We start from the raw sequence: 25,999 nt of genomic DNA, 5'->3' as shown, positions 1-25,999 counted from the left end.
CTGTTATACCGGTGTTTAGTCTATTATACTGATGTTTAGTCTATTGTACTGGTGTTTAGTCTGTTATACCGGTGTTTAGTCTATTATACCGGTGTTTAGTCTATGATACTGGTGTTTAGTCTATTGTACTGGTGTTTAGTCTATGATACTGGTGTTTAGTCTATGATACTGGTGTTTAGTCTATTGTACTGGTGTTTAGTCTATGATACGGGTGTTTAGTCTATGATACTGGTGTTTAGTCTATGATACTGGTGTTTAGTCTATTATACTGGTGTTTAGTCTATTATACTGGTGTTTAGTCTATGATACTGGTGTTTAGTCTATGATACTGGTGTTTAGTCTATGATACTGGTGTTTAGTCTATTGTACTGGTGTTTAGTCTATGATACTGGTGTTTAGTCTATGATACTGGTGTTTAGTCTATTGTACTGGTGTTTAGTCTATTGTACTGGTGTTTAGTCTATTATACTGGTGTATAGTCTATGATACTGGTGTTTAGTCTATTGTACTGGTGTTTAATCTATTATACTGGTGTTTAGTCTATTGTACTGGTGTTTAGTCTATGATACTGGTGTTTAGTCTATGATACTGGTGTTTAGTCTATTGTACTGGTGTTTAGTCTATTATACTGGTGTTTAGTCTATTATACTGGTGTTTAGTATATTATACTGTTGTTTAGTCTATTGTACTGGTGTTTAGTCTATTGTACTGGTGTTTAGTCTATGATACTGGTGTTTAGTCTATGATACTGGTGTTTAGTCTATTGTACTGGTGTTTAGTCTATTGTACTGGTGTTTAGTCTATGATACTGGTGTTTAGTCTATTGTACTGGTGTTTAGTCTCTTGTACTGGTGTTTAGTCTATTGTACTGGTGTTTAGTCTATGATACTGGTGTTTAGTCTATTGTACTGGTGTTTAGTCTATGATACTGGTGTTTAATCTATTGTACTGGTGTTTAGTCTATTGTACTGGTGTTTAGTCTATTGTACTGGTGTTTAGTCTATTATACTGGTGTTTAGTCTATGATACTGGTGTTTAGTCTATTGTACTCGTGTTTAGTCTATTATACTGGTGTTTAGTCTATTGTACTGGTGTTTAGTCTATTATACTGGTGTTTAGTCTATTATACTGGTGTTTAGTCTATTATACTGGTGTTTAGTCTATTGTACTGGTGTTTAGTCTATTGTACTGGTGTTTAGTCTATTATACTGATGTTTAGTCTATTATACTGGTGTTTAGTCTATTGTACTGGTGTTTAGTCTATTATACTGGTGTTTAGTCTATTATACTGATGTTTAGTCTATTATACTGGTGTTTAGTCTATTGTACTGGTGTTTAGTCTATTATACTGGTGTTTAGTCTATGATACTGGTGTTTAGTCTGTTATACTGATGTTTAGTCTGTTATACTGGTGTTTAGTCTATTATACTGGTGTTTAGTCTATTATACTGGTGTTTAGTCTATTATACTGGTGTTTAGTCTATGATACTGGTGTTTTGTCTGTTATACTGATGTTTAGTTTGTTATACTGGTGTTTAGTCTATTGTACTGGTGTTTAGTCTATTATACTGGTGTTTAGTCTATGATACTGGTGTTTAGTCTATTGTACTGGTGTTTAGTCTATGATACTGGTGTTTAGTCTATGATACTGGTGTTTAGTCTATTATACTGGTGTTTAGTCTATTATACTGGTGTTTAGTCTATTGTACTGGTGTTTAGTCTGTTATACCGGTGTTTAGTCTATTATACCGGTGTTTAGTCTATGATACTGGTGTTTAGTCTATTGTACTGGTGTTTAGCCTATGATACTGGTGTTTAGTCTATTGTACCGGTGTTTAGTCTATTATACTGGTGTTTAGTCTATGATACTGGTGTTTAGTCTATGATACTGGTGTTTAGTCTATGATACTGGTGTTTAGTCTATTATACTGGTGTTTAGTCTATGATACTGGTGTTTAGTCTATTGTACTGGTGTTTAGTCTATTATACCGGTGTTTAGTCTATGATACTGGTGTTTAGTCTATTGTACTGGTGTTTAGTCTATGATACTGGTGTTTAGTCTATGATACTGGTGTTTAGTCTATTGTACTGGTGTTTAGTCTATGATACTGGTGTTTAGTCTATGATACTGGTGTTTAGTCTATGATACTGGTGTTTAGTCTATTATACTGGTGTTTAGTCTATTATACTGGTGTTTAGTCTATGATACTGGTGTTTAGTCTATTGTACTGGTGTTTAGTCTATGATACTGGTGTTTAGTCTATGATACTGGTGTTTAGTCTATTGTACTGGTGTTTAGTCTATGATACTGGTGTTTAGTCTATGATACTGGTGTTTAGTCTATTGTACTGGTGTTTAGTCTATTGTACTGGTGTTTAGTCTATTATACTGGTGTATAGTCTATGATACTGGTGTTTAGTCTATTGTACTGGTGTTTAGTCTATTGTACTGGTGTTTAGTCTATGATACTGGTGTTTAGTCTATGATACTGGTGTTTAGTCTATTGTACTGGTGTTTAGTCTATTGTACTGGTGTTTAGTCTATGATACTGGTGTTTAGTCTATTGTACTGGTGTTTAGTCTATGATACTGGTGTTTAGTCTATTGTACTGGTGTTTAGTCTCTTGTACTGGTGTTTAGTCTATTGTACTGGTGTTTAGTCTATTGTACTGGTGTTTAGTCTATGATACTGGTGTTTAGTCTATTGTACTGGTGTTTAGTCTATGATACTGGTGTTTAATCTATTGTACTGGTGTTTAGTCTATTGTACTGGTGTTTAGTCTATTGTACTGGTGTTTAGTCTATTATACTGGTGTTTAGTCTATGATACTGGTGTTTAGTCTATTGTACTCGTGTTTAGTCTATTATACTGGTGTTTAGTCTATTGTACTGGTGTTTAGTCTATTATACTGGTGTTTAGTCTATTATACTGGTGTTTAGTCTATTATACTGGTGTTTAGTCTATTGTACTGGTGTTTAGTCTATTGTACTGGTGTTTAGTCTATTATACTGATGTTTAGTCTATTATACTGGTGTTTAGTCTATTGTACTGGTGTTTAGTCTATTATACTGATGTTTAGTCTATTATACTGGTGTTTAGTCTATTGTACTGGTGTTTAGTCTATTATACTGGTGTTTAGTCTATGATACTGGTGTTTAGTCTGTTATACTGATGTTTAGTCTGTTATACTGGTGTTTAGTCTATTATACTGGTGTTTAGTCTATTATACTGGTGTTTAGTCTATTATACTGGTGTTTAGTCTATGATACTGGTGTTTTGTCTGTTATACTGATGTTTAGTTTGTTATACTGGTGTTTAGTCTATTGTACTGGTGTTTAGTCTATTGTACTGGTGTTTAGTCTATTATACTGGTGTTTAGTCTATTGTACTGGTGTTTAGTCTATTATACTGGTGTTTAGTCTATGATACTGGTGTTTAGTCTATTGTACTGGTGTTTAGTCTATGATACTGGTGTTTAGTCTATGATACTGGTGTTTAGTCTATTATACTGGTGTTTAGTCTATGATACTGGTGTTTAGTCTATTGTACTGGTGTTTAGCCTATGATACTGGTGTTTAGTCTATTGTACCGGTGTTTAGTCTATTATACTGGTGTTTAGTCTATGATACTGGTGTTTAGTCTATGATACTGGTGTTTAGTCTATGATACTGGTGTTTAGTCTATTATACCGGTGTTTAGTCTATGATACCGGTGTTTAGTCTATTGTACTGGTGTTTAGTCTATTATACCGGTGTTTAGTCTATGATACTGGTGTTTAGTCTATTGTACTGGTGTTTAGTCTATGATACTGGTGTTTAGTCTATGATACTGGTGTTTAGTCTATTGTACTGGTGTTTAGTCTATGATACTGGTGTTTAGTCTATGATACTGGTGTTTAGTCTATGATACTGGTGTTTAGTCTATTATACTGGTGTTTAGTCTATTATACTGGTGTTTAGTCTATGATACTGGTGTTTAGTCTATTGTACTGGTGTTTAGTCTATGATACTGGTGTTTAGTCTATGATACTGGTGTTTAGTCTATTGTACTGGTGTTTAGTCTATGATACTGGTGTTTAGTCTATGATACTGGTGTTTAGTCTATTGTACTGGTGTTTAGTCTATTGTACTGGTGTTTAGTCTATTATACTGGTGTATAGTCTATGATACTGGTGTTTAGTCTATTGTACTGGTGTTTAGTCTATTGTACTGGTGTTTAGTCTATGATACTGGTGTTTAGTCTATGATACTGGTGTTTAGTCTATTGTACTGGTGTTTAGTCTATTGTACTGGTGTTTAGTCTATGATACTGGTGTTTAGTCTATTGTACTGGTGTTTAGTCTATTGTACTGGTGTTTAGTCTATTGTACTGGTGTTTAGTCTATTGTACTCGTGTTTAGTCTATGATACTGGTGTTTAGTCTATTGTACTGGTGTTTAGTCTATGATACTGGTGTTTAATCTATTGTACTGGTGTTTAGTCTATTGTACTGGTGTTTAGTCTATTGTACTGGTGTTTAGTCTATTGTACTCGTGTTTAGTCTATTATACTGGTGTTTAGTCTATGATACTGGTGTTTAGTCTATTGTACTCGTGTTTAGTCTATTATACTGGTGTTTAGTCTATTGTACTGGTGTTTAGTCTATTATACTGGTGTTTAGTCTATTATACTGGTGTTTAGTCTATTATACTGGTGTTTAGTCTATTGTACTGGTGTTTAGTCTATTGTACTGGTGTTTAGTCTATTATACTGGTGTTTAGTCTATTGTACTGGTGTTTAGTCTATTATACTGGTGTTTAGTCTATTATACTGGTGTTTAGTCTATTGTACTGGTGTTTAGTCTGTTATACTGATGTTTAGTCTGTTATACTGGTGTTTAGTCTATTATACTGGTGTTTAGTCTGTTATACTGATGTTTAGTCTGTTATACTGGTGTTTAGTCTATTATACTGGTGTTTAGTCTATTATACTGGTGTTTAGTCTATTGTACTGGTGTTTAGTCTATTGTACTCGTGTTTAGTCTATTATACTGGTGTTTAGTCTATGATACTGGTGTTTAGTCTATTGTACTCGTGTTTAGTCTATTATACTGGTGTTTAGTCTATTGTACTGGTGTTTAGTCTATTATACTGGTGTTTAGTCTATTATACTGGTGTTTAGTCTATTATACTGGTGTTTAGTCTATTGTACTGGTGTTTAGTCTATTGTACTGGTGTTTAGTCTATTATACTGGTGTTTAGTCTATTGTACTGGTGTTTAGTCTATTATACTGGTGTTTAGTCTATTATACTGGTGTTTAGTCTATTGTACTGGTGTTTAGTCTATTGTACTGGTGTTTAGTCTATTGTACTCGTGTTTAGTCTATGATACTGGTGTTTAGTCTATTGTACTGGTGTTTAGTCTATGATACTGGTGTTTAATCTATTGTACTGGTGTTTAGTCTATTGTACTGGTGTTTAGTCTATTGTACTGGTGTTTAGTCTATTGTACTCGTGTTTAGTCTATTATACTGGTGTTTAGTCTATTGTACTGGTGTTTAGTCTATTATACTGGTGTTTAGTCTATGATGCTGGTGTTTAGTCTATTGTACTGGTGTTTAGTCTATTATACTGGTGTTTAGTCTATTGTACTGGTGTTTAGTCTATTATACTGGTGTTTAGTCTATTGTACTGGTGTTTAGTCTATTATCCCGGTGTTTAGTCTATTGTACTGGTGTTTAGTCTATTATACTGGTGTTTAGTCTATGATACTGGTGTTTAGTCTATTGTACTGGTGTTTAGTCTATTATACTGGTGTTTAGTCTATTGTACTGGTGTTTAGTCTATTATACTGGTGTTTAGTCTATTGTACTGGTGTTTAGTCTATTATACTGGTGTTTAGTCTATTATACTGGTGTTTAGTATATTATACTGGTGTTTAGTATATTATACTGGTGTTTAGTCTATTAAACTGGTGTTTAGTCTATTGTACTGGTGTTTAGTCTATTATACTGGTGTTTAGTCTATTGTACTGGTGTTTAGTCTATTGTACTGGTGTTTAGTCTATTATACTGGTGTTTAGTCTATTGTACTGGTGTTTAGTCTATTATACTGGTGTTTAGTCTATTATACTGATGTTTAGTCTATTATACTGGTGTTTAGTCTATTGTACTGGTGTTTAGTCTATTATACTGGTGTTTAGTCTATTATCCCGGTGTTTAGCTCTTCTTACCTGAGAAGCTCCTTCTCTTTCTCCAGTGCGTTCAGCGTGGCCATGGAGGTGGGTTGCTGGAGGCAGTACGCCTGGAAAGCGGGCAGCATGTTCACAAACTCCAAGAAGATCTCCCCAATGCAGATGGTCATCAGGTCATCATCCCCCTGCAACAAAACATGGTCATATATGGCAGCGAAACCTGGTGGGATCTCCATAAGACTCATTCATGGCCTGTGCAGAGGCCGGACAAGTGCAGCTCAAGGGGTCAGGAATTATGGGCCAGCAGGGCTGGTGCAAGGATTTTTGTCACCCTAGGCAAAAGCTCATTTTGCCACCCCCTTGACTCCACCCATTGGCCCGCCCTTTGACAGTCCCATCTTACTACTGGGGTGATACACTGTAACAAACCTCCTCCTCATGTAATCACCTTACTACTGGGGTGACACACTGTAACAAACCCCCTCCTCATGTAATCTCCTTACTACTAGGGTGACACACTGTAACAAACCTCCCCTCATGTAATCACCTTACTACTGGGGTGACACACTGTAACAAACCCCCTCCTCATGTAATCTCCTTACTACTGGGGTGATACACTGTAACAAACCTTCTCCTCATGTAATCACCTTACTACTGGGGTGACACACTGTAACAAACCACCTCCTCATGTAATCTCCTTACTACTAGGGTGACACACTGTAACAAACCTTCTCCTCATGTAATCACCTTACTACTGGGGTGACACACTGTAACAAATCTCCTCCTTATGTAATCTCCTTACTACTGGGGTGATACACTGTAACAAACCTTCTCCTCATGTAATCTCCTTACTACTGGGGTGACACACTGTAACAAACCTCCTCCTCATGTAATCTCCTTACTACTGAGGTGACACACTGTAACAAACCTTCTCCTCATGTAATCTCTTTACTACTGGGGTGACACACTGTAACAAACCTCCTCCTCATGTAATCTCCTTACTACTGGGGTGACACACTGTAAAAAATCTCCTCCTCATGTAATCACCTTACTACTGGGGTGACACACTGTAACAAACCTCCTCCTCATGTAATCTCCTTACTACTAGGGTGACACACTGTAACAAACCTCCTCCTCATGTAATCTCCTTACTACTGAGGTGACACACTGTAACAAACCTTCTCCTCATGTAATCTCCTTACTACTGGGATGACACACTGTAACAAATCTCCTCCTTATGTAATCTCCTTACTACTGGGGTGATACACTGTAACAAACCTTCTCCTCATGTAATCTCCTTACTACTGGGGTGACACACTGTAACAAACCTCCTCCTCATGTAATCTCCTTACTACTGAGGTGACACACTGTAACAAACCTTCTCCTCATGTAATCTCTTTACTACTGGGGTGACACACTGTAACAAACCTCCTCCTCATGTAATCTCCTCACTACTGTGGTGACACACTGTAACAAACCTCCTCCTCATATAATCTCCTTATTATGGGGATGACACACTGTAACAAACCCCCTCCTCATGTAATCACCTTACTACTGGGGTGACACACTGTAACAAACCTCCTCCTCATGTAATCTCCTTACTACTGGGGTGACACACTGAAACAAACCTCCTCCTCATGTAATCTCCTTACTACTGGGGTGACAAACTGTAACAAACCTCCTCCTCATGTAATCACCTTACTATGGGGATGACACACTGTAACAAACCTCCTCCTCATGTAATCTCCTTACTACTGGGGTGACACACTGTAACAAACCCCCTCCTCATGTAATCTCCTTACTACTGAGGTGACACACTGTAACAAACCTCCTCATTTAAACTCCTTACTACTGGGGTGACACACTGTAACAATCCTCCTCCCCATGTAATCAGCTTAGTACTGGGGTGACACACTGTAACAAACCTCCTCCTCATGCTGCTGGCTGAGCGAGTGGTTTGGCTGCTGGTAGTCTAACTTTCTTGTGGCAGACAGAGCGGTGCCCCCATAAAGAGGGTGCTTTAGGCAGCTGCCTATTTTGCCCATAGGTATAGCCGGCCCTGTGGGCGAGTAATGAGAAAGGGAACCAACTATAGTAAAGTCATAGGAAACCTGAAAGGTCTCTAATGTTCTGTGACTGCCTGGTGGTAATAGAAGTTTATGGGATGTCATGGAGTGTCCTGGTGGTAATAGAAGTTTATGGGATGTCATGGAGTGTCCTGGTGGTAATAGAAGTTTATGGGATGTCATGGAGTGTCCTGGTGGTAATAGAAGTTTATGGGATGTCATGGAGTGTCCTGGTGGTAATAGAAGTTTATGGGATGCCATGGAGTGTCCTGGTGGTAATAGAAGTTTATGGGATGTCATGGAGTGTCCTGGTGGTAATAGAAGTTTATGGGATGTCATGGAGTGTCCTGGTGGTAATAGAAGTTTATGGGATGTCATGGAGTGTCCTGGTGGTAATAGAAGTTTATGGGATGTCATGGAGTGTCCTGGTGGTAATAGAAGTTTATGGGATGCCATGGAGTGTCCTGGTGGTAATAGAAGTTTATGGGATGTCATGGAGTGTCCTGGTGGTAATAGAAGTTTATGGGATGCCATGGAGTGTCCTGGTGGTAATAGAAGTTTATGGGATGTCATGGAGTGTCCTGGTGGTAATAGAAGTTTATGGGATGTCATGGAGTGTCCTGGTGGTAATAGAAGTTTATGGGATGTCATGGAGTGTCCTGGTGGTAATAGAAGTTTATGGGATGTCATGGAGTGTCCTGGTGGTAATAGAAGTTTATGGGATGTCATGGAGTGTCCTGGTGGTAATAGAAGTTTATGGGATGTCATGGAGTGTCCTGGTGGTAATAGAAGTTTATGGGATGTCATGGAGTGTCCTGGTGGTAATAGAAGTTTATGGGATGTCATGGAGTGTCCTGGTGGTAATAGAAGTTTATGGGATGTCATGGAGTGTCCTGGTGGTAATAGAAGTTTATGGGATGTCATGGAGTGTCCTGGTGATAATAGAAGTTTATGGGATGTCATGGAGTGTCCTGGTGATAATAAAAGTTTATGGGATGTCATGGAGTGTCCTGGTGATAATCGAAGTTTATGGGATGTCATGGAGTGTCCTGGTGATAATCGAAGTTTATGGGATGTCATGGAGTGTCCTGGTGATAATAGAAGTTTATGGGATGTCATGGAGTGTCCTGGTGGTAATAGAAGTTAATGGGATGCCATGGAGTGTCCTGGTGGTAATAGAAGTTTATGGGATGTCATGGAGTGTCCTGGTGGTAATAGAAGTTTATGGGATGTCATGGAGTGTCCTGGTGGTAATAGAAGTTTATGGGATGTCATGGAGTGTCCTGGTGGTAATAGAAGTTTATGGGATGTCATGGAGTGTCCTGGTGGTAATAGAAGTTTATGGGATGTCATGGAGTGTCCTGGTGGTAATAGAAGTTTATGGGATGTCATGGAGTGTCCTGGTGGTAATAGAAGTTTATGGGATGTCATGGAGTGTCCTGGTGGTAATAGAAGTTTATGGGATGTCATGGAGTGTCCTGGTGATAATAGAAGTTTATGGGATGTCATGGAGTGTCCTGGTGATAATAGAAGTTTATGGGATGTCATGGAGTGTCCTGGTGGTAATAGAAGTTTATGGGATGCCATGGAGTGTCCTGGTGGTAATAGAAGTTTATGGGATGTCATGGAGTGTCCTGGTGGTAATAGAAGTTTATGGGATGTCATGGAGTGTCCTGGTGGTAATAGAAGTTTATGGGATGTCATGGAGTGTCCTGGTGGTAATAGAAGTTTATGGGATGTCATGGAGTGTCCTGGTGGTAATAGAAGTTTATGGGATGTCATGGAGTGTCCTGGTGGTAATAGAAGTTTATGGGATGTCATGGAGTGTCCTGGTGGTAATAGACGTTTATGGGATGTCATGGAGTGTCCTGGTGGTAATAGAAGTTTATGGGATGTCATGGAGTGTCCTGGTGATAATAGAAGTTTATGGGATGTCATGGAGTGTCCTGGTGGTAATAGAAGTTTATGGGATGTCATGGAGTGTCCTGGTGGTAATAGAAGTTTATGGGATGTCATGGAGTGTCCTGGTGATGATAGAAGTTTATGGGATGTCATGGAGTGTCCTGGTGATAATAAAAGTTTATGGGATGTCATGGAGTGTCCTGGTGATAATTGATGTTTATGGGATGTCATGGAGTGTCCTGGTGATAATAGAAGTTTATGGGATGTCATGGAGTGTCCTGGTGATAATAAAAGTTTATGGGATGTCATGGAGTGTCCTGGTGATAATCGAAGTTTATGGGATGTCATGGAGTGTCCTGGTGATAATAGAAGTTTATGGGATGTCATGGAGTGTCCTGGTGATAATAGAAGTTTATGGGATGTCATGGAGTGTCCTGGTGATAATAGAAGTTTATGGGATGTCATGGAGTGTCCTGGTGATAATAAAAGTTTATGGGATGTCATGAAGTGTCCTGGTGTTTATGAAGATTCGGGGCAAATGGGGTGCCTGCTGTTGGTGAAAACTCTTGGGGTGTCAGGCAGTGTCCTAGTATTTGGGGACATTCATGAGATGTCTCGCAGTGTTTTAGCAATGGTGGAAGTTCACATGGCCTGGCAGTGTCCTGGTATGGGTTGTTTATGGGATGTCACACAGTGTTTTGGTGTTGATGTAAGTTTATGGGATGTCACGCAGTGTCCTGATGTTTGTGGGATGTCATGCAGTGTCCTGGTGTTGATGTAAGTTTATGGGATGTCACGCAGTGTCCTGCTGTTGATGGACGTTTATGGGATGTCACGCAGTGTCCTGGTGTTGATGTAAGTTTATGGGATGTCACGCAGTGTCCTGGTGTTGATGTAAGTTTATGGGATGTCATGCAGTGTCCTGGTGTTGATGTAAGTTTATGGGATGTCACGCAGTGTCCTGGTGCTGATGTAAGTTTATGGGATGTCATGCAGTGTCCTGGTGTTGATGGACGTTTATGGGATGTCACGCAGTGTCCTGGTGTTGATGGACGTTTATGGGATGTCACGCAGTGTCCTGCTGTTGATGGACGTTTATGGGATGTCACGCAGTGTCCTGCTGTTGATGGACATTTATGGGAGGTCACGTAGTGTCCTGGTGTTGATGTAAGTTTATGGGATGTCACGCAGTGTCCTGGTGTTGATGTAAGTTTATGGGATGTCATGCAGTGTCCTGGTGTTGATGGACGTTTATGGGATGTCACGCAGTGTCCTGGTGTTGATGGACGTTTATGGGATGTCACGCAGTGTCCTGCTGTTGATGGACGTTTATGGGCTGTCACGCAGTGTCCTGCTGTCATTGGACATTTATGGGATGTCACGCAGTGTCCTGGTGTTGATGGACATTTATGGGATGTCACGCAGTGTCCTGGTGTTGATGGACATTTATGGGATGTCACGCAGTGTCCTGCTGTCAATGGACATTTATGGGATGTCACGCAGTGCCCTGGTGTTGATGGACGTTTATGGGATGTCACGCAGTGTCCTGCTGTTGATGGACGTTTATGGGATGTCACGCAGTGTCCTGCTGTTGATGGACATTTATGGGATGTCACGTAGTGTCCTGGTGTTGATGTAAATTTATGGGATGTCATGCAGTGTCCTGGTGTTGATGTAAGTTTAGGGGATGTCATGCAGTGTCCAGCTGTTGATGGACGTTTATGGGATGTCATGCAGTGTCCTGGTGTTGATGGACGTTTATGGGATGTCACGCAGTGTCCTGCTGTTGATGGACGTTTATGGGCTGTCACGCAGTGTCCTGCTGTCAATGAACATTTATGGGATGTCACGCAGTGTCCTGGTGTTGATGGACATTTATGGGATGTCACGCAGTGTCCTGCTGTCAATGGACATTTATGGGATGTCACGCAGTGCCCTGGTGTTGATGGACATTTATGGGATGTCACGCAGTGTCCTGCTGTCAATGGACATTTATGGGATGTCACGCAGTGCCCTGGTGTTGATGGATGTTTATGGGAGGGGAGACTTGCGCATAGGTTGTAGCTACGTGGTTTAAAGTTGGTGAGGATGGGTCACAACTATGAATACTCGTAATATAGGAGATAAGTGGAGTGGCAATAATACCTTTATGGGCTAACTGGGGAGATATAGATTGGAAACTTCCGAGACCTCTGAGGTATCATCATTCCTCCACTTATCTCTTATATTTCTAAGGTTACCACCCTTTCTCCTCAGAATTTGGTTTTTGGATTAGTTCTATATGCCTTTTGTGTCCTTTGCACTGACCTGGTCGAAGGCTTGGTCGATTTCCTCTTGTAGAACCTCCAGGAACTTCTCGTTGAGGTCAATGAGTTCTTGGATGTTACTGAACACGACAGCCAGCTGTTCTTGTGTCAGTAATCCCGCCGTCTGCATAGGGATGTAGAATTCCTCTTTTATGATCCGCAGATCCTCCCCGTAGCTCGATTCTGTGTTCACAAATTCCAGCACGGCCTCCTTATGCTCCATCCTACGAGTGACGCACTTCACACACAGCGTTTCCCGCCTTTTTCCTCTGCTCCCAGAGTCCATGGATGAATTGCTCTCCCCACAGTCTATACACGGACGGTGCGCCTCCCAGGCCTCGAGGGAAGCCGATGCCTCTACCACCCGAGCTCTCCACTTTCTAGAGAGTGCATCACCGATCCCACTGTCCACCCGCTCCACCTCTCCTGGCTTTACGGGTCTTGTGTTCCCTTCACATTCTTCCCTCTCATCATTGACCCCAACAATCCCACTGTCTGTGCTCAAGCTGCTGATGTTACTCCAGCGATGGCGCGATCGGTACGAGTGCCCCGTGGTGTAAGTGCTATCTTTGTTGGAGCTGCACGATGTTGTGGTGTTGGCCTTCATCAAAACGGGTCCTGTGCAATAAAGAAGACAAATAAAAATAGTCTGGTTAGGCGGATCATATTATCACGTCATAGGCCTCAGATCGACATACTTTCTTATGGCTCAGTGAAGGAGAACACTTATTAGGGTACTTTTTCCTGTAGGGTGAGGAAAGGGTTATTTTAGGACAGTTCTGCCAATACTAGAGGCATCTCATATGTTTCCTTGAACAGGGTGGCGCTATTTCAGCTCTCAACCAATCCCTGTCAACTCTAGATAAAGCGGTACTCCGGTTAAAAAAAAAAATGTTTCAGATCAATTGAGGCAGGGAAGTTAAACAGATTTGTAAATTACTTCTATTAAAAAATTGTTATCCTTCCAGTACTTATCAGCTGCTGTATGCTCCATAGGAAGTTGTGTAGTTCTTTCCAGTCTGAACACAGTGCTCTTTGCTGCCACCTCTGTCCATGTCAGGAACTGTCCAGATCAGGGGCAAATCCCCACAGTAAACCCGTCCTGCTCTGGACAGTTCCTGATATGGACAGAGGTGGCAGCAGAGAGCTCCGTGGTCAGACTGGAAAGAATTACACAACTTCCTGTAGAGCATACAGCAGCTGATTAGTACTGGAAGGATTAAGATAAAAAAAAAAACCTAATTTACAAATCTGTATAACTTTCTGGAACCAGTTAATCTGAAATTCCCCCCCCCCCCCCCCCCCACTGGAGTACCCCTTTATAGGTGTTCTCGGCAGTTCGGTGTTCAAAACAAAATGTTCCGAATGCTTAGAGCCGGCGCCGGGGTCTCGTGACGTCACGGCCCTGCCCCTGCCCCCTTATAATGTCATGCCCGCCTCCTCAATGCAAATCTATAGAAGGGGGCGTTTTGACCGCCGCGCGAAGCATCGGCTGATGCGGCGCTTTCAGCAATCTCCGGCTCTGCCATAGAGTTGTATTGAGGGGGCGTGTCAGCTGCCGCTTCGTGCGGTGGTCAACACGCGCTATCTGGCCAGCGAGCCGGGGCCCCGTACAGAGAGGTCGCGGCGGGCCCCAGTGGTCGGACCCCCCACGATCTGAAACTTATCCCCTATCCTTAGGATTAGGGGATAAGTTTTTCACCACTGGACTACCCCTTTAAAGGAGTTTAGGAAAACGTATTCCCTGAATGAAGCTGTGTCGACTATGGCAGGAAGCAATGGCTGAGGTGCCCCCTCTATACATCTCTATGGGAGAGCCAGAGACACACGAGTGCTGTACGCCTTATCTCTGGACTGCATGCCGACCCCACTGCTCCGTACATAGGAAAAGAGGGGACCCCATTCTGGAGATACCGGAAAATCAGAATAAGACTGAGATCAAGGGATCCTGCTGCTAGCAGATTCTGCTTGGAATTAAAGGGGTATTCCAGGAATAAAAAAAACAGGCCTTTTTTCTTTCAAAGACCACTCCCTGTCTGTCTCCAGGTTGGGTGTGATTCTCCAGCTCAGTTCCATTAAAGTGAATGCAGTCAAGTTGTAATACCGCACCCGAAGTGGAGACAAGGAGGGCGCTGTCTTTTAAAGAAAAAATGCTTGTTTTTTGATTCCTGGAATACCCCTTTAAGTCAGAGTGAATGAACAGATGTGATGTGACTCCTAAATCCTAGAGACGTAAAGGACGTATAACGTGTGTGCGCCGTAGTAGTGTCTATAGGCCGCGCTCAGTATGAACGGTACCATTCTCTCTGTCCTGCCTCCTCTTCTGAGCATGGTGACGGGCAGCCGCTGCGATTTTCAGCTCTAACTGTTTCCTCTTCACTGCGTCAGTGGGCATGGGGTCACTGAAATGTGGGCGCAGGCGACACCCACGTTGGGCTTTTCCCGACTCTGCAGCTTCGTGAGTCATGTCTGAACTGGACCTCCGACAACCGGGGCTGCAGATCTGAAAGAGACAAAGGAGGCAATTAATGATCTATAGCGGCGTGATCACATAGGCGGGTGACGTACACAGCGCTCGCCCACTTCCCTGTGCAGCATCACACCCCCGGCTAGTTCAGTGTGATGTCAGCTGTGACTGGGGGGACCCTGGCCCTGTGACCAGGGGGAGCAGGTGGGCGACGTTCTGTATAACATGGGGGCGTTGAGCTGTGGGATATATCTGCGGGCACTGGCCATGCACTTCACCTGGGTGATTCATACAAAAAAAATTAATATACCTGAAAATGTACTTGTGTGGGTTGAACACTAGCCTGCAGTTAGTCAATGGTTAATGTCGGCATTTCACATAATCGTGACAGAGCACTGTAATGTTCACTATACACAGGCCTAGTGTAGGGATATTCGCCACCCTAGGCGAAAGCTATTTTTGCCGCCCCATTGGCTCCTCCCCATGTATGGAGGCACGTGAGGTCAGGATGTTGGACAGACCTGACCTTAGTGATCGCCCCTGTCTGCCTCAGAAGTGGCGCTGTGCTCCTCCAGCAGGCTGAAAAAAACAGATTTTATAGTACGGGTGGGGGTAGCGTGGCGGGGTATTGCGTGATGGGCAGGTGCTTCGGATGGGCGGGTGTTTCGGATGCTTGCTAACTTTATTCCAGCAGGCAGAGTGGCGTCCCTATCAAGAGGGCGCTTTAGGCGGCTGCCTATTTTGCCTATAGGCAGAGTCGGCCCTGACTACATAAGGATTGGGCTATTAGGTGACTTTAGCCACAATACACACGAGCGCGGCGTCCTGAAGCAGAGATTGTGCGGCACTGCAGCTAATACAAGTGAATGGGGCCACGCTGCAACCAAGACTGCTACCAAAAAGTCGCAGAAATTATGTGATTCGCAACTAATGTAAGTAAAAAGGGCCCCATTGTGACCCACGAGCGTCCGTGACCACCTTATGCATTAATGGATGCTAAAGAAAAAAAAACGGACCGCAACGTATACGTTTTTTTCTGGCATCCGCAAATGTGTAGTTGACCACATTTTTGCATACAGTATAATTAAACAGACTGTAAGGGCCCATTCACACTCCAGGAGATTCTGCCTGCAGCGGGCACCCCCATAGTCAATCAGCGTTATGTTCACATGGACAGGGGCTGTTCCCATTGACAGCAATTTAGTCCAAGCTGAATTCCGCCAAAAGAATGAACATGTTGATTCTTTCGGCGGAGCCTGGAATCCAGAAATTGTGAAGTGTGCATGGTGCGGCAGTGAACCACTAAAAACGAATGGGAGGCTGCTGCAACAGAAGGTCTGAGCGGAGTTATGTCGGCAGAAACATTATGGGGGGAAATGTATCAAACCTTAGGCAGAGGATACCAATCAGATTCCATCTTTCCTGTTCCAGAGGCCTTTTCAACTCCTCAGATTTTTAACAAAAAGTGCACTGCGTAGAAACGGAAGCCCCCAAAATATGCAAAACTGTTTTTTTTTGTTTTTTTTTCAATTTCAAATTTTTTTTGGTTTCACGGTAGATTTTGTGGTAAAATGAGTGAGGTCATTATAAAGTACAGTACAATTGGTGTAACAACAACCAAGCCCCCATATCGGTTTGTAGGTGGAAAATTGAAAGCGTTATGGCAAAAAGAAAAGTGCAAAAATAAAAAATACTGCCGCGTCCTTAAGTGGGTTAAAAAATGAAAGCTGGATTCTGACTGGTTGCTATGGGCAACAAATAAATGAAATATGAAATCTGGTTTGTTGCTATGGGCAACTGATAAATGAAAGATTAAATCGGATTGGTTGCTATGGGCAAGTGATAACTGACAGATGGAATCTGGATGGTTGCTATGGGTAACTGATAATTGAAAGATTAATCTGGTTGCTATGGGCAACTGATAAATTAAGACGGAATCTGACTGGTTGCTATGGGCAACCGATAAATGAAAGATGAAATGTGGTTGCTATGGGCAACTGATAAATGACAGAAGAAATCAGATTAGTTGCCGTGGACAACTGATAACTGAAAGATGGAATCTGATTGGCTGCTATGGGCAACTGATAAATGAAAGACGAAACCTGGTTGGTTGCTATGGGCAACTGATAAATGAAAGATGAAATTGGATTGGTTGCTATGGGCAACTGATAACTGACAGATGGAATCTGTCTGGTTGCTATGGGTAGCTGATAATTGAAAGATTAATCTGGTTGCTATGGGCAACTGATGAATTAAGATGGAATCTGACCGGTTGCTATGGGCAACCGATAAATGAAGATGAAATCTGGTTGGTTGCTATGGGCAACTGATAAATGAAAGATGAAATCTGATTGGCTGCTACGGGTAACTGATAATCGAAAGATGAATCTGGTTGCTATGGGCAACTGATAAATGAAAGATGGAAGTTGCTATAGGCAACTGCTCCTCTGCACAATGTTTTAAACATCTTTCCTTATATGTCTGAATGGCCAATAATGGAAGTGTAGTGATCAGTCATTCCACAACCAGTCACACACTAAGGCCGCATTCACAAATCTGACGCCCTAAAATCTTATGAAAACGTAAGCTAAAAAAATCAAATCAGATTAATTGTATCCGCCACACATATGGTAGTATATTTTTTGCAAATTTTCGTCTGTTGTCTTAAAAAATATATATTTGTATTCGCCTTTATGTTTTGTTCGGTCATTATAGACTCTAAAGCTACTGCGCACGTGTAAAAAATAAATTGCGTATGATTAAGTGGATCGAAACGTACAGTGAATACGACTTAATAAGGTTTACATAGACAGATGCTGCCATACTTACACTAGGCTTGGGTTCAGGGGTCAGCTTGTTGCTTGAAGGGTTTTTACAAGTTTTTGTTGCCATGGATACAGTAGTAGGTGATGGACAGCTCTGTCGATCCGGTATGGTATCGGTTTTTGGGGTGTCACATGATGTACTTGTTGGGGTCTCAGCACTTTCAGAGCTGCAGCTGTGAGGACAACAAAATGGTAAAAATACTGAGGTGAAGAGCGGAGGACATAACATCCGGACAACATGGCGTCCGTCTCCTGTCTCAGTCTTTCCTCAATACGTGTCCCTTATATATCATCCGCTCCTGGCTTTGTGTTTCTATATCTGAACGCACCCTAAGGTAGTGTTTCCAAACCAAGGTGCCTCCAGCTGTAGCAAAACTGCAAGTCCCAGCATGCCCAGACAGCCAACGGCTGTCCGGGCATGCTGGGAGTTGTAGTTTTACAACAGCTGTAAGGCTCCCTGAGTGGGAAACACTGTCCTAAGGGTACATTCTCGCGATCATATTTTGCTTTTTAAATTTCTTAGCAAACATCTGACCGCAGCATTTTTGTCCCAAAAAAAAACACAATGGCATTTTTGGTGGCATTTGTTCCTTTTTTTTTATATTTTATTTTTTTAATACAAAACTCCATGTGTGTTTTTAGGCTTAAAGCTGCAAGAACCGGACTTGGACCGGGTTTGGCTCATCAGACCCAGGGTCAGGCCAGGACTTGCGCGCCTTAAATAGCGCAAAAATGCAGCCATATTGGGGGAGATTTATTAAAATCTGTGCAGAGGAAAAGTAACTCAGTTGCCCATAGCAACCAATCAGATTGCTGCTTTCATTTTGCAGAGGCCTTGTTAAAAATGAAAGAAGCGATCTGATTGGTTGATCTGGGCAACTCAGGAACTTTTCCTCTGCACAGGTTTTGATAAATCTCCCCCATTATGTCCGTGTGAACCTAGCCTTAAAAGGGGTTGTGCGCTGCCCTGCAGTTCGGAGCTCCGCTCACAGCGTCCGGAAGTTCATTACTCCGAATGTTGTGTGCGGGCTTCCGTGTTCGCAGGCGTCTGGCGGGACGTCACGTCCAGCCCCTTCGGGACGTCTAGCCCGCCCCCTTCCCATAGACTTTCATTGAGGGGGCGGGCGAGAGGTCACAAGGGGGCGGGTGCGAACACGGAAGCCCGCACACAGCGTTCGGAGTAATGAACTTCCGGACGTTGTGAGCGGAACTCCGAACTGCAGGGCAGCGCACAACCCCTTTAAAGGGGTTATCCAGGAACAAACTTTTTTATATATATATATCAACTGGCTCCAGAAAGTTAAACAGATTTGTAGATTACTTATATTAAAAAATCTTAATCCTTTCAGTACTTATGAGCTGCTGAAGTTGAATTGTTCTTTTCTGTCTAAGTGCTCTCTGACGAAACGTGTCTCGGGAGCTGTCCAGAGTAGAAGCAAATTCCCATAGGAACTGCACAGAGCAGAATAGGTTTGCTATGGGAATTTGCTTCTACTCTGGACAGCTCCCGAGACACGTTTCGTCAGAGAGCACTTAGACAGAAAAGAACAATTCAACTTCAACAGCTGATAATTATTGGAAGGATTAAGATTTTTTTTATAGAAGTAATTTACAAATCTGTTTAACTTTCTGGAGCCAGTTGATCTAAAAAAAAAAAAAAAAAAGTTTTTTTCCTGGAATACCCCTTTAAGCTGTGTTCACACATGGTATTTTGCTCAGGATTTAACTAAAACGGACACAGAGAAAAACTAGAATGGGAAGATTTGCGCTTTTTTCTGTGTCGGTTTTACTCCGGTTAAAAATACTGAGCAAAATCCTGACTGAAATAAATGAGTGTGAACATAGCCTCAGACTGGGGGAGATTTATGAAAACCTGTCCAGGGGAAAAATTGTTGAGTTGCCCATAGCAACCAATCAGATGGCTTCTTTCATTTTTCAGAGGCCTAAAGTTGCTGAGTTGCCCATAGCAACCAATCAGATCGCTTCTTTCATTTTTCAGAGGCCTAAAGTTGCTGAGTTGCCCATGGCAACCAATCAGATCGCTTCTTTCATTTTTCAGAGGCCTAAAGTTGCTGAGTTGCCCATAGCAACCAATCAGATCGCTTCTTTCATTTTTCAGAGGCCTAAAGTTGCTGAGTTGCCCATCGCAACCAATCAGGTCGCTTCTTTCATTTTTCAGAGGCCTAAAGGCCTCTGAAAAATGAAAGAAGCGATCTGATTGGTTGCTATGGGCAACTCAGCAACTTTTCCTCTGGACAGGTTTTCATAAATCTCCCCCAGAGTGAATTCACACATGGCAAATTTGAGGCAGAAATTTTGCGCAAGGCCCCATTCACACTGTGGAATTGCCGGCCGGACATTTTGTCCGCCGTAGCCATCGGCAGAACAGGCCGGCACTAGGACCGCGCAGAAGTCGTCTCTATAGACTCCAATGTATTTCCGAGCGGATTCCGCAGAAAGAATTGACAGAAAGGATGGAATTGATGGCGGACACAAAATGGTTGAAATGGAAAGATGTCATGTCTGGATAGAAATGTGATGCTCTACAGCAGCGTCTCCCAACCAGTGTGCCTCCTGGGCATGCTGGGAGTTGTGGTTTTGCAACAGTTGAAGGCACACTGGTTGGGGAACACTGGTCTGTAACAACTTTAAAAAGGCACCTTGGGAAATTGCAGTATATATCCTGATCCTGCAGCGATAGCAGCAGTAGTATACAGATAGAGCTGTAGGTGGTGTATAACTACTATATATAATTTTTATATTTTTTATATATTGATCCCATAGAGATAGCAGCAGTATTCAGATCAAGCTGTAGGGGAGGTGTATAACTACTATATATTTACTGATCCCATAGAGATAGCAGCAGCAGTTTACAGATAGAGCTAGGGGGAGGTGTATAACTACTATACATAGTGATCCCATAGAGAAAGCAGCAGCAGTATACAGATAGAGCTGGGGGGAGGTGTATGTCTACTATACATACTGATCCCATTGAGATAGCAGCCTATACAGATAGAGCTGGAGGGGAGGTTTATAACTACTATATATATCCTGATCCCATAGAGATAGAAGCAGCAATATACAGATAGAACTGGGGGGGGGGGGGGAGGTGTATAACTACTATATATACTGATCCCATAGAAATAACAGCAGTATACAGATAGAGCTGGAGGGTAGGTGTATAACTACTATATATCCTGGTTCCATAGAGATAGCAGTAGTATACAGATAGAGATGGACGGGAGGTGTATAACTACTATATATCCTGATCCCATAGAGATAGCAGCAGCAGTATACAGATAGAGCTGGAGAGGAGGTGTACACCTACTCTATATCTTGATCCCATAGAGATGGCAGCAGCAGTATACAGATAGAGATGGAGAGGAGGTGTACACCTACTCTATATCTTGATCCCATAGAGATAGCAGCAGCAGTATACAGATAGAGCTGGGGGGGGGGAGGTGTATAACTACTATATAGCCTGATCCCATAGAGATAGCAGCAGTATACAGATAGAGCTGGAAGGGAGGTGTATAACTACAGTATATCCTGATCACCTAGAGATAGCAGCAGTATATAGATAGAACTGGAGGGCAGGTGTATAACTACTATATATTCTGACCCCATAGAAATAGCAGCAGCAGTATACAGATAGAGCTGGAAGGGAGGTGTATAACTACAGTATATCCTGATCACCTAGAGATAGCAGCAGTATATAGATAGAACTGGAGGGCAGGTGTATAACTACTATATATATTCTGACCCCATAGAAATAGCAGCAGCAGTATACAGATAGAGCTGGAAGGGAGGTGTATAACTACAGTATATCCTGATCACCTAGAGATGGCAGCTGTATACAGAGAGAACTGGAGGGCAGGTGTATAACTACTATATATTCTGACCCCATAGAAATAGCAGCAGCAGTAGTATACAGCTGGAGGGGAGGTGTATAACTACTATATTTCTTGATCTCATAAAGATAGCAGCAGTATACAGATAGAGCTGGGGCGGAGGGTATGATGATAAATCTGATAAATGATGTAGTCATCCTGTAATTCACAGGAAGTCAGCAGACCCCAGGACTGACCGCTTCCCCTGACACGTTAAACACTGTGATTTTCTGTGGGGCAGACTGGTGATCACATGACCCAGTTACAGTAATGAAACGCATGGATTCAGCTGTGCTGGGATAACACAGATGGCGATGTAGGACTAGTAGTGAGTGTGCATGATATGGGCAAAAAAACAAAAAGCTGGGAATCCTGATCCCTTGTGTAATCATCTTATCAGGTAACTCTCCTACTTCTAAAGTAGTGGTCTCAAACTGTGGCCCTCCAGATGTTGCAAAACTTCAACTCCCAGCATGCCCGGACAGCCAACGGCTGTCCGGGCATGCTGGGAGTTGAAGTTTTGCAACATCTGGAGGACCACAGTTTGAGACCACTGTTCTAAAGGAAGAAATTCTAACATTTGTGTATCTTATGGCATTACTATTCATCTAATTCTTTATGATATTATTGCACATTCAGCAAAAGTGACCCCCCGACTTTAAAGGGGTACTCCTGTGGAAACCAAATTTTTTTTTAAATCAACTGGTGCCAGAAAGTTAATCAGATTTGTAAATTACTTCTATTTCAAAATCTTAATCCTTCCGGTACTTATGAGCTGCAGTATACTCCACAGAAAGTTGTGTAGTTCTTTCCAGTCTGACCACAATGCTCTCTGCTGACACCTCTGTCCGTGTCAGGAACTGTCCAGAGTAGGAGGAAATCCCCATAGCAGACCTCTCCTGCTCAGGACAATTCCAGAAATGTACAGAGGTGTCAGCAGAGAGCACTGTGGTCAGACTGGAAAGAACTACACAACTTCCTGTGGAGCATACTGCAGCTCATAAGTACTGGATGGATTAAGATTTTTAAATAGAAGTAATTTACAAATCTGTATAACTTTCTGGCACCAGTTGATTTAAAAAAAAAAAAGTGTTTTCTACCTGAGTACCCCTTAAAGGATTACTCCACTCCCCAGCGTCCGGAACATTGGCTTCCGTGTTCACGCCCGCCCCCTCGTGACATCACACCCCGTCATGTGACGTCATGTCCCGCCCCCTCAATGCAAGTCTATGGGAGGTGGCGTGACGGTCGCCGCGCCCCCTTCCCATAGTCTTTCATTGAGGGGGCAGGCCGTGAACTCACGAGGGGGCGGGTGTGAACACGGAAGCCCGTACACAGTGTTCAGGAACTCAATGTTCCGGACGCTGGGGAGCGGAGTAACCCTTTAAAGGGATACTCTGCCACACACATCTTATCCCCTATCCAAAGTCATCGGTAACGGAGTTCGCTCCGTGACCTGAATGACAGGCCCAGAGATCGCGAGGGTCCCCAGCGGCTGGACCCCTGCGATCTAACCTCTTATCCCCTATCCTTTGGATACGGGATAAGATGTGTGCGGCGGAGTACCCCTTTAATGGGATTTACCAAATCATTTCTAAAAACAAGACCCAGAGGTCACGCTACCTTTTCTTGATCAGATCCAGAGCCGATCCTATGAGGCCGTCCTTCATTTTCTGCAGCTTGGCTCCGTAACCAGACAGATCAGTTGCTTCTAGAAGCAAAGATGGACAGCAAGAAGAATGGGCTTCAGAAGGGAGACCCTGCTCAGCCATCCCGGGGAATCCACTAGATCTACCGGAATCAGACACATGGGGATCACACACCACAAGCTCCTCTCTCGTGCTATGTATGTCTAACACCTGGAATGGAAACCTGGAGACGGGACTGGAACAAATGGGGGCTGTGAATGCAGGCCGACATGAAGGGTGAGCTCTGTGGTCTAATGCACTATCCTGTACAATGGAGGGGTCTCCGGGGTCAGGCTGGGGAGGAGCCGGCAGATCTCCGGGGTCAGGCTGGGGAGGAGCCGGCAGATCTCCGGGGTCAGGCTGGGGGGGAGCCGGCAGATCTCCGGGGTCAGGTTGGGGGGGAGCCGGCAGAGCGTTGGTTTCAGAGTCTTGTGTATAGTCCATGTTTGGAGAACCAGCTGTCGGGTCGGTGTCGTTGTGCGGTTCTTGCGTTGAGGTTCTATCAACGGAGGATTCTGGGCGGACATCGCTCTTTGACAAGTTCTTTTCCTTATTGCGCATCTTCTTGAATTCTTCGAATGTCGGGATGTAGAACCTGGCCGTTCTCTTGGGCCTCCTGGCGTTGGCTTCCATGACTCTGCCCGGACATGGCCTCAGCTCCTTGAAGGATTCTGCAGTCTTGGACTTCCCTAGACTTTTGCTGTCGGTCTCTTCTTGATACAGGGTTAGGTTTGGGGAACTATATTGCCTGCGGAGCTGCAGTCTTCTCCTGGCCTCCTGCTTGATGTGCTCTGGGGTGGTCCTGTGATGTAGGAGACTTGTGCATTGCCGGGAGGCCGGCATTGTGCTACTTATAAGTGCAGGATGACCAGAAGATATTGCACTACAGGGTGCCTGGTGTTTGCAGTGCTGGCATAGTTTGTCTGCTGCTTCTCTTGCCTTGCAGTCAACCAAGCAAACCTGGGGGCGGATGGGCCTGTTGGGTTCCACAACCTTGGAACTGTGAGTCCTCAGCTTCTCTTTCAGTTCCCGTTTGGCGTCACCATAGGAGACCTTGTCATCCGCTGTAAGAAAAAGCCACTGATGAACTTTGGCAAGAGGAGGAGCAGGAAGGTCCCGGTGGCCCACGTCCCTTACTGACAGGCCATGGGGTGGCATATTTCCTGCAGATCCTTCTGATAAGTTTCTGGTGCTTCTACAGTGCAACATGAACTCACTATCCATGCTCCTATAATGTGCAAACACACTCGACTCTGCAAAGTGTAAGTTCTCCAAGCTCCGATACAGCCTGGGTTCAACATTTGTCCCCGTTGGTGCATTACCTGCATGACATGCCTGCGGAGGGTAAAACTGCCCCCAGGCAAGATGGCAATCTACATTCTTTAATGGATGCATGCTGCTCAGCGAGGGCTCCTCTAAGCCATGGTTAGTGCACAGCAGATAGTTCTGGGGACTTGGAATGACTCTGGAATGTTCATGCGTTTCATCGGCACGGATGTATGTCATAGCAGATGGACATGGGAGTTTTGCACACGGATGTTGAAGGAGATAGAGGGGTCCCTGTAAGCAGCCGGGATGATGTTGAGCGTCCATAGTATGGAAAGCAGCTGCTCAGTCTGCTGAGGGTACTCACATTCTGCCAGAATTACTGAGCGATTTATGCGGGGACCATGGCGGTGACGTCTGGGAATGGATCCAATCAGGTGACGTATCCTTCACAACAAAGAAAAAAGAGAAGGTTATTGTGTATGGAGCATTAAGTCTTAAATTATGTTTAAATATTTAAAGTATCTGTCAGCAGGAAAATTGGGGTGTAAATAAGCACATGGGTAGAAAGATAATGGCCCAAATTTATCAAACTGTGTGAGAAAAAATAGAGGGATTTTCCCACAGCAACCAATGACAGCTCAGTTTTCACTTTACCAGAGCTCTTGGCTGAGCTGTGATTGGTTGCTGGGGGAAAAAAATCACTTTATTTTTTCTCTCACACAGTTTGATAAATCTGGGCCATAGTCATCAGGATTCTGGGCATACCTTTCTACCATCCATAGTCCTTTCCAGTTCCAAGATATAAGTCTTATTGTTATTATGTAAATGAGGCTCAAAAGCCAAGGGGGCATTCCCCAGCATAGCAGGAGCCAGGGGGTGTTCCCCAGCATGGCAGGAGTCCAGGGGGGCGTTCCCCAGCATAGCAGGAGTCCAGGGGGTGTTCCCCAGCATGGCAGGAGTCCAGGTGGCATTCCCCAGCATGGCATCAGTCCAGGGGGCGTTCCCCAGCATGGCAGGAGTCCAGGGGGGCATTTCCCGGCATGGCAGAAGTCCAGGGGGTGTTCTCCAGCATGGCAGGAGTCCAGGGGGGCATTCCCCAGCATGGCAGGAGTCCAGGGGGTGTTCCTCAGCATGGCAGGAGTACAGGGGGGGATTCCACAGCATGGCAGGAGTCCAGTGGGTGTTCCCCAGCATGGCAGGAGTCCAGGGGACGTTCCCCAGCACGGCAAGAGTCCAGGAAAGTCCGGCTCAACTCTTATTACCTCCTACTGGTATCTGCCTACCCCATTTGTCAGCCAATAGATAAAGAGGATATGGGCCGAATTGTTTATTTCTACTTGAAATTTGCAATAATAGACCTTCTCTACCTTATACTAGGAACCAACTATGGTAGCAGAATTACTAAGGCTAGGTTCA

General features: G+C 43.4%; 1 protein-coding gene across 2 annotated transcripts in view; it reads right to left on the bottom strand.

Moving 5' to 3' along the window:
• LOC130284247 (uncharacterized) overlaps positions 1–25,999 on the bottom strand; it is a 121,005-nt gene that overhangs the window by 7,990 nt on the left and 87,016 nt on the right. For both annotated transcript variants that reach the window (XM_056534418.1, XM_056534419.1), the window contains exons 3-7: positions 23,250–25,027; positions 17,741–17,909; positions 14,743–14,947; positions 12,446–13,062; positions 6,210–6,355 (exon numbers count right to left, since the gene is read on the bottom strand). In XM_056534418.1, the coding sequence (XP_056390393.1) occupies positions 6,210–6,355; positions 12,446–13,062; positions 14,743–14,947; positions 17,741–17,909; positions 23,250–24,907 (2,795 nt within the window). In that variant the 5' untranslated portion in view covers positions 24,908–25,027. The remainder of the gene's footprint in view (positions 1–6,209; positions 6,356–12,445; positions 13,063–14,742; positions 14,948–17,740; positions 17,910–23,249; positions 25,028–25,999) is intronic.

Source organism: Hyla sarda, chromosome 8, assembly GCF_029499605.1.
Source record: "Hyla sarda isolate aHylSar1 chromosome 8, aHylSar1.hap1, whole genome shotgun sequence".
Lineage (NCBI taxonomy): Eukaryota > Metazoa > Chordata > Amphibia > Anura > Hylidae > Hyla > Hyla sarda.
This window is presented reverse-complemented; position numbering and strand designations above follow the sequence as displayed.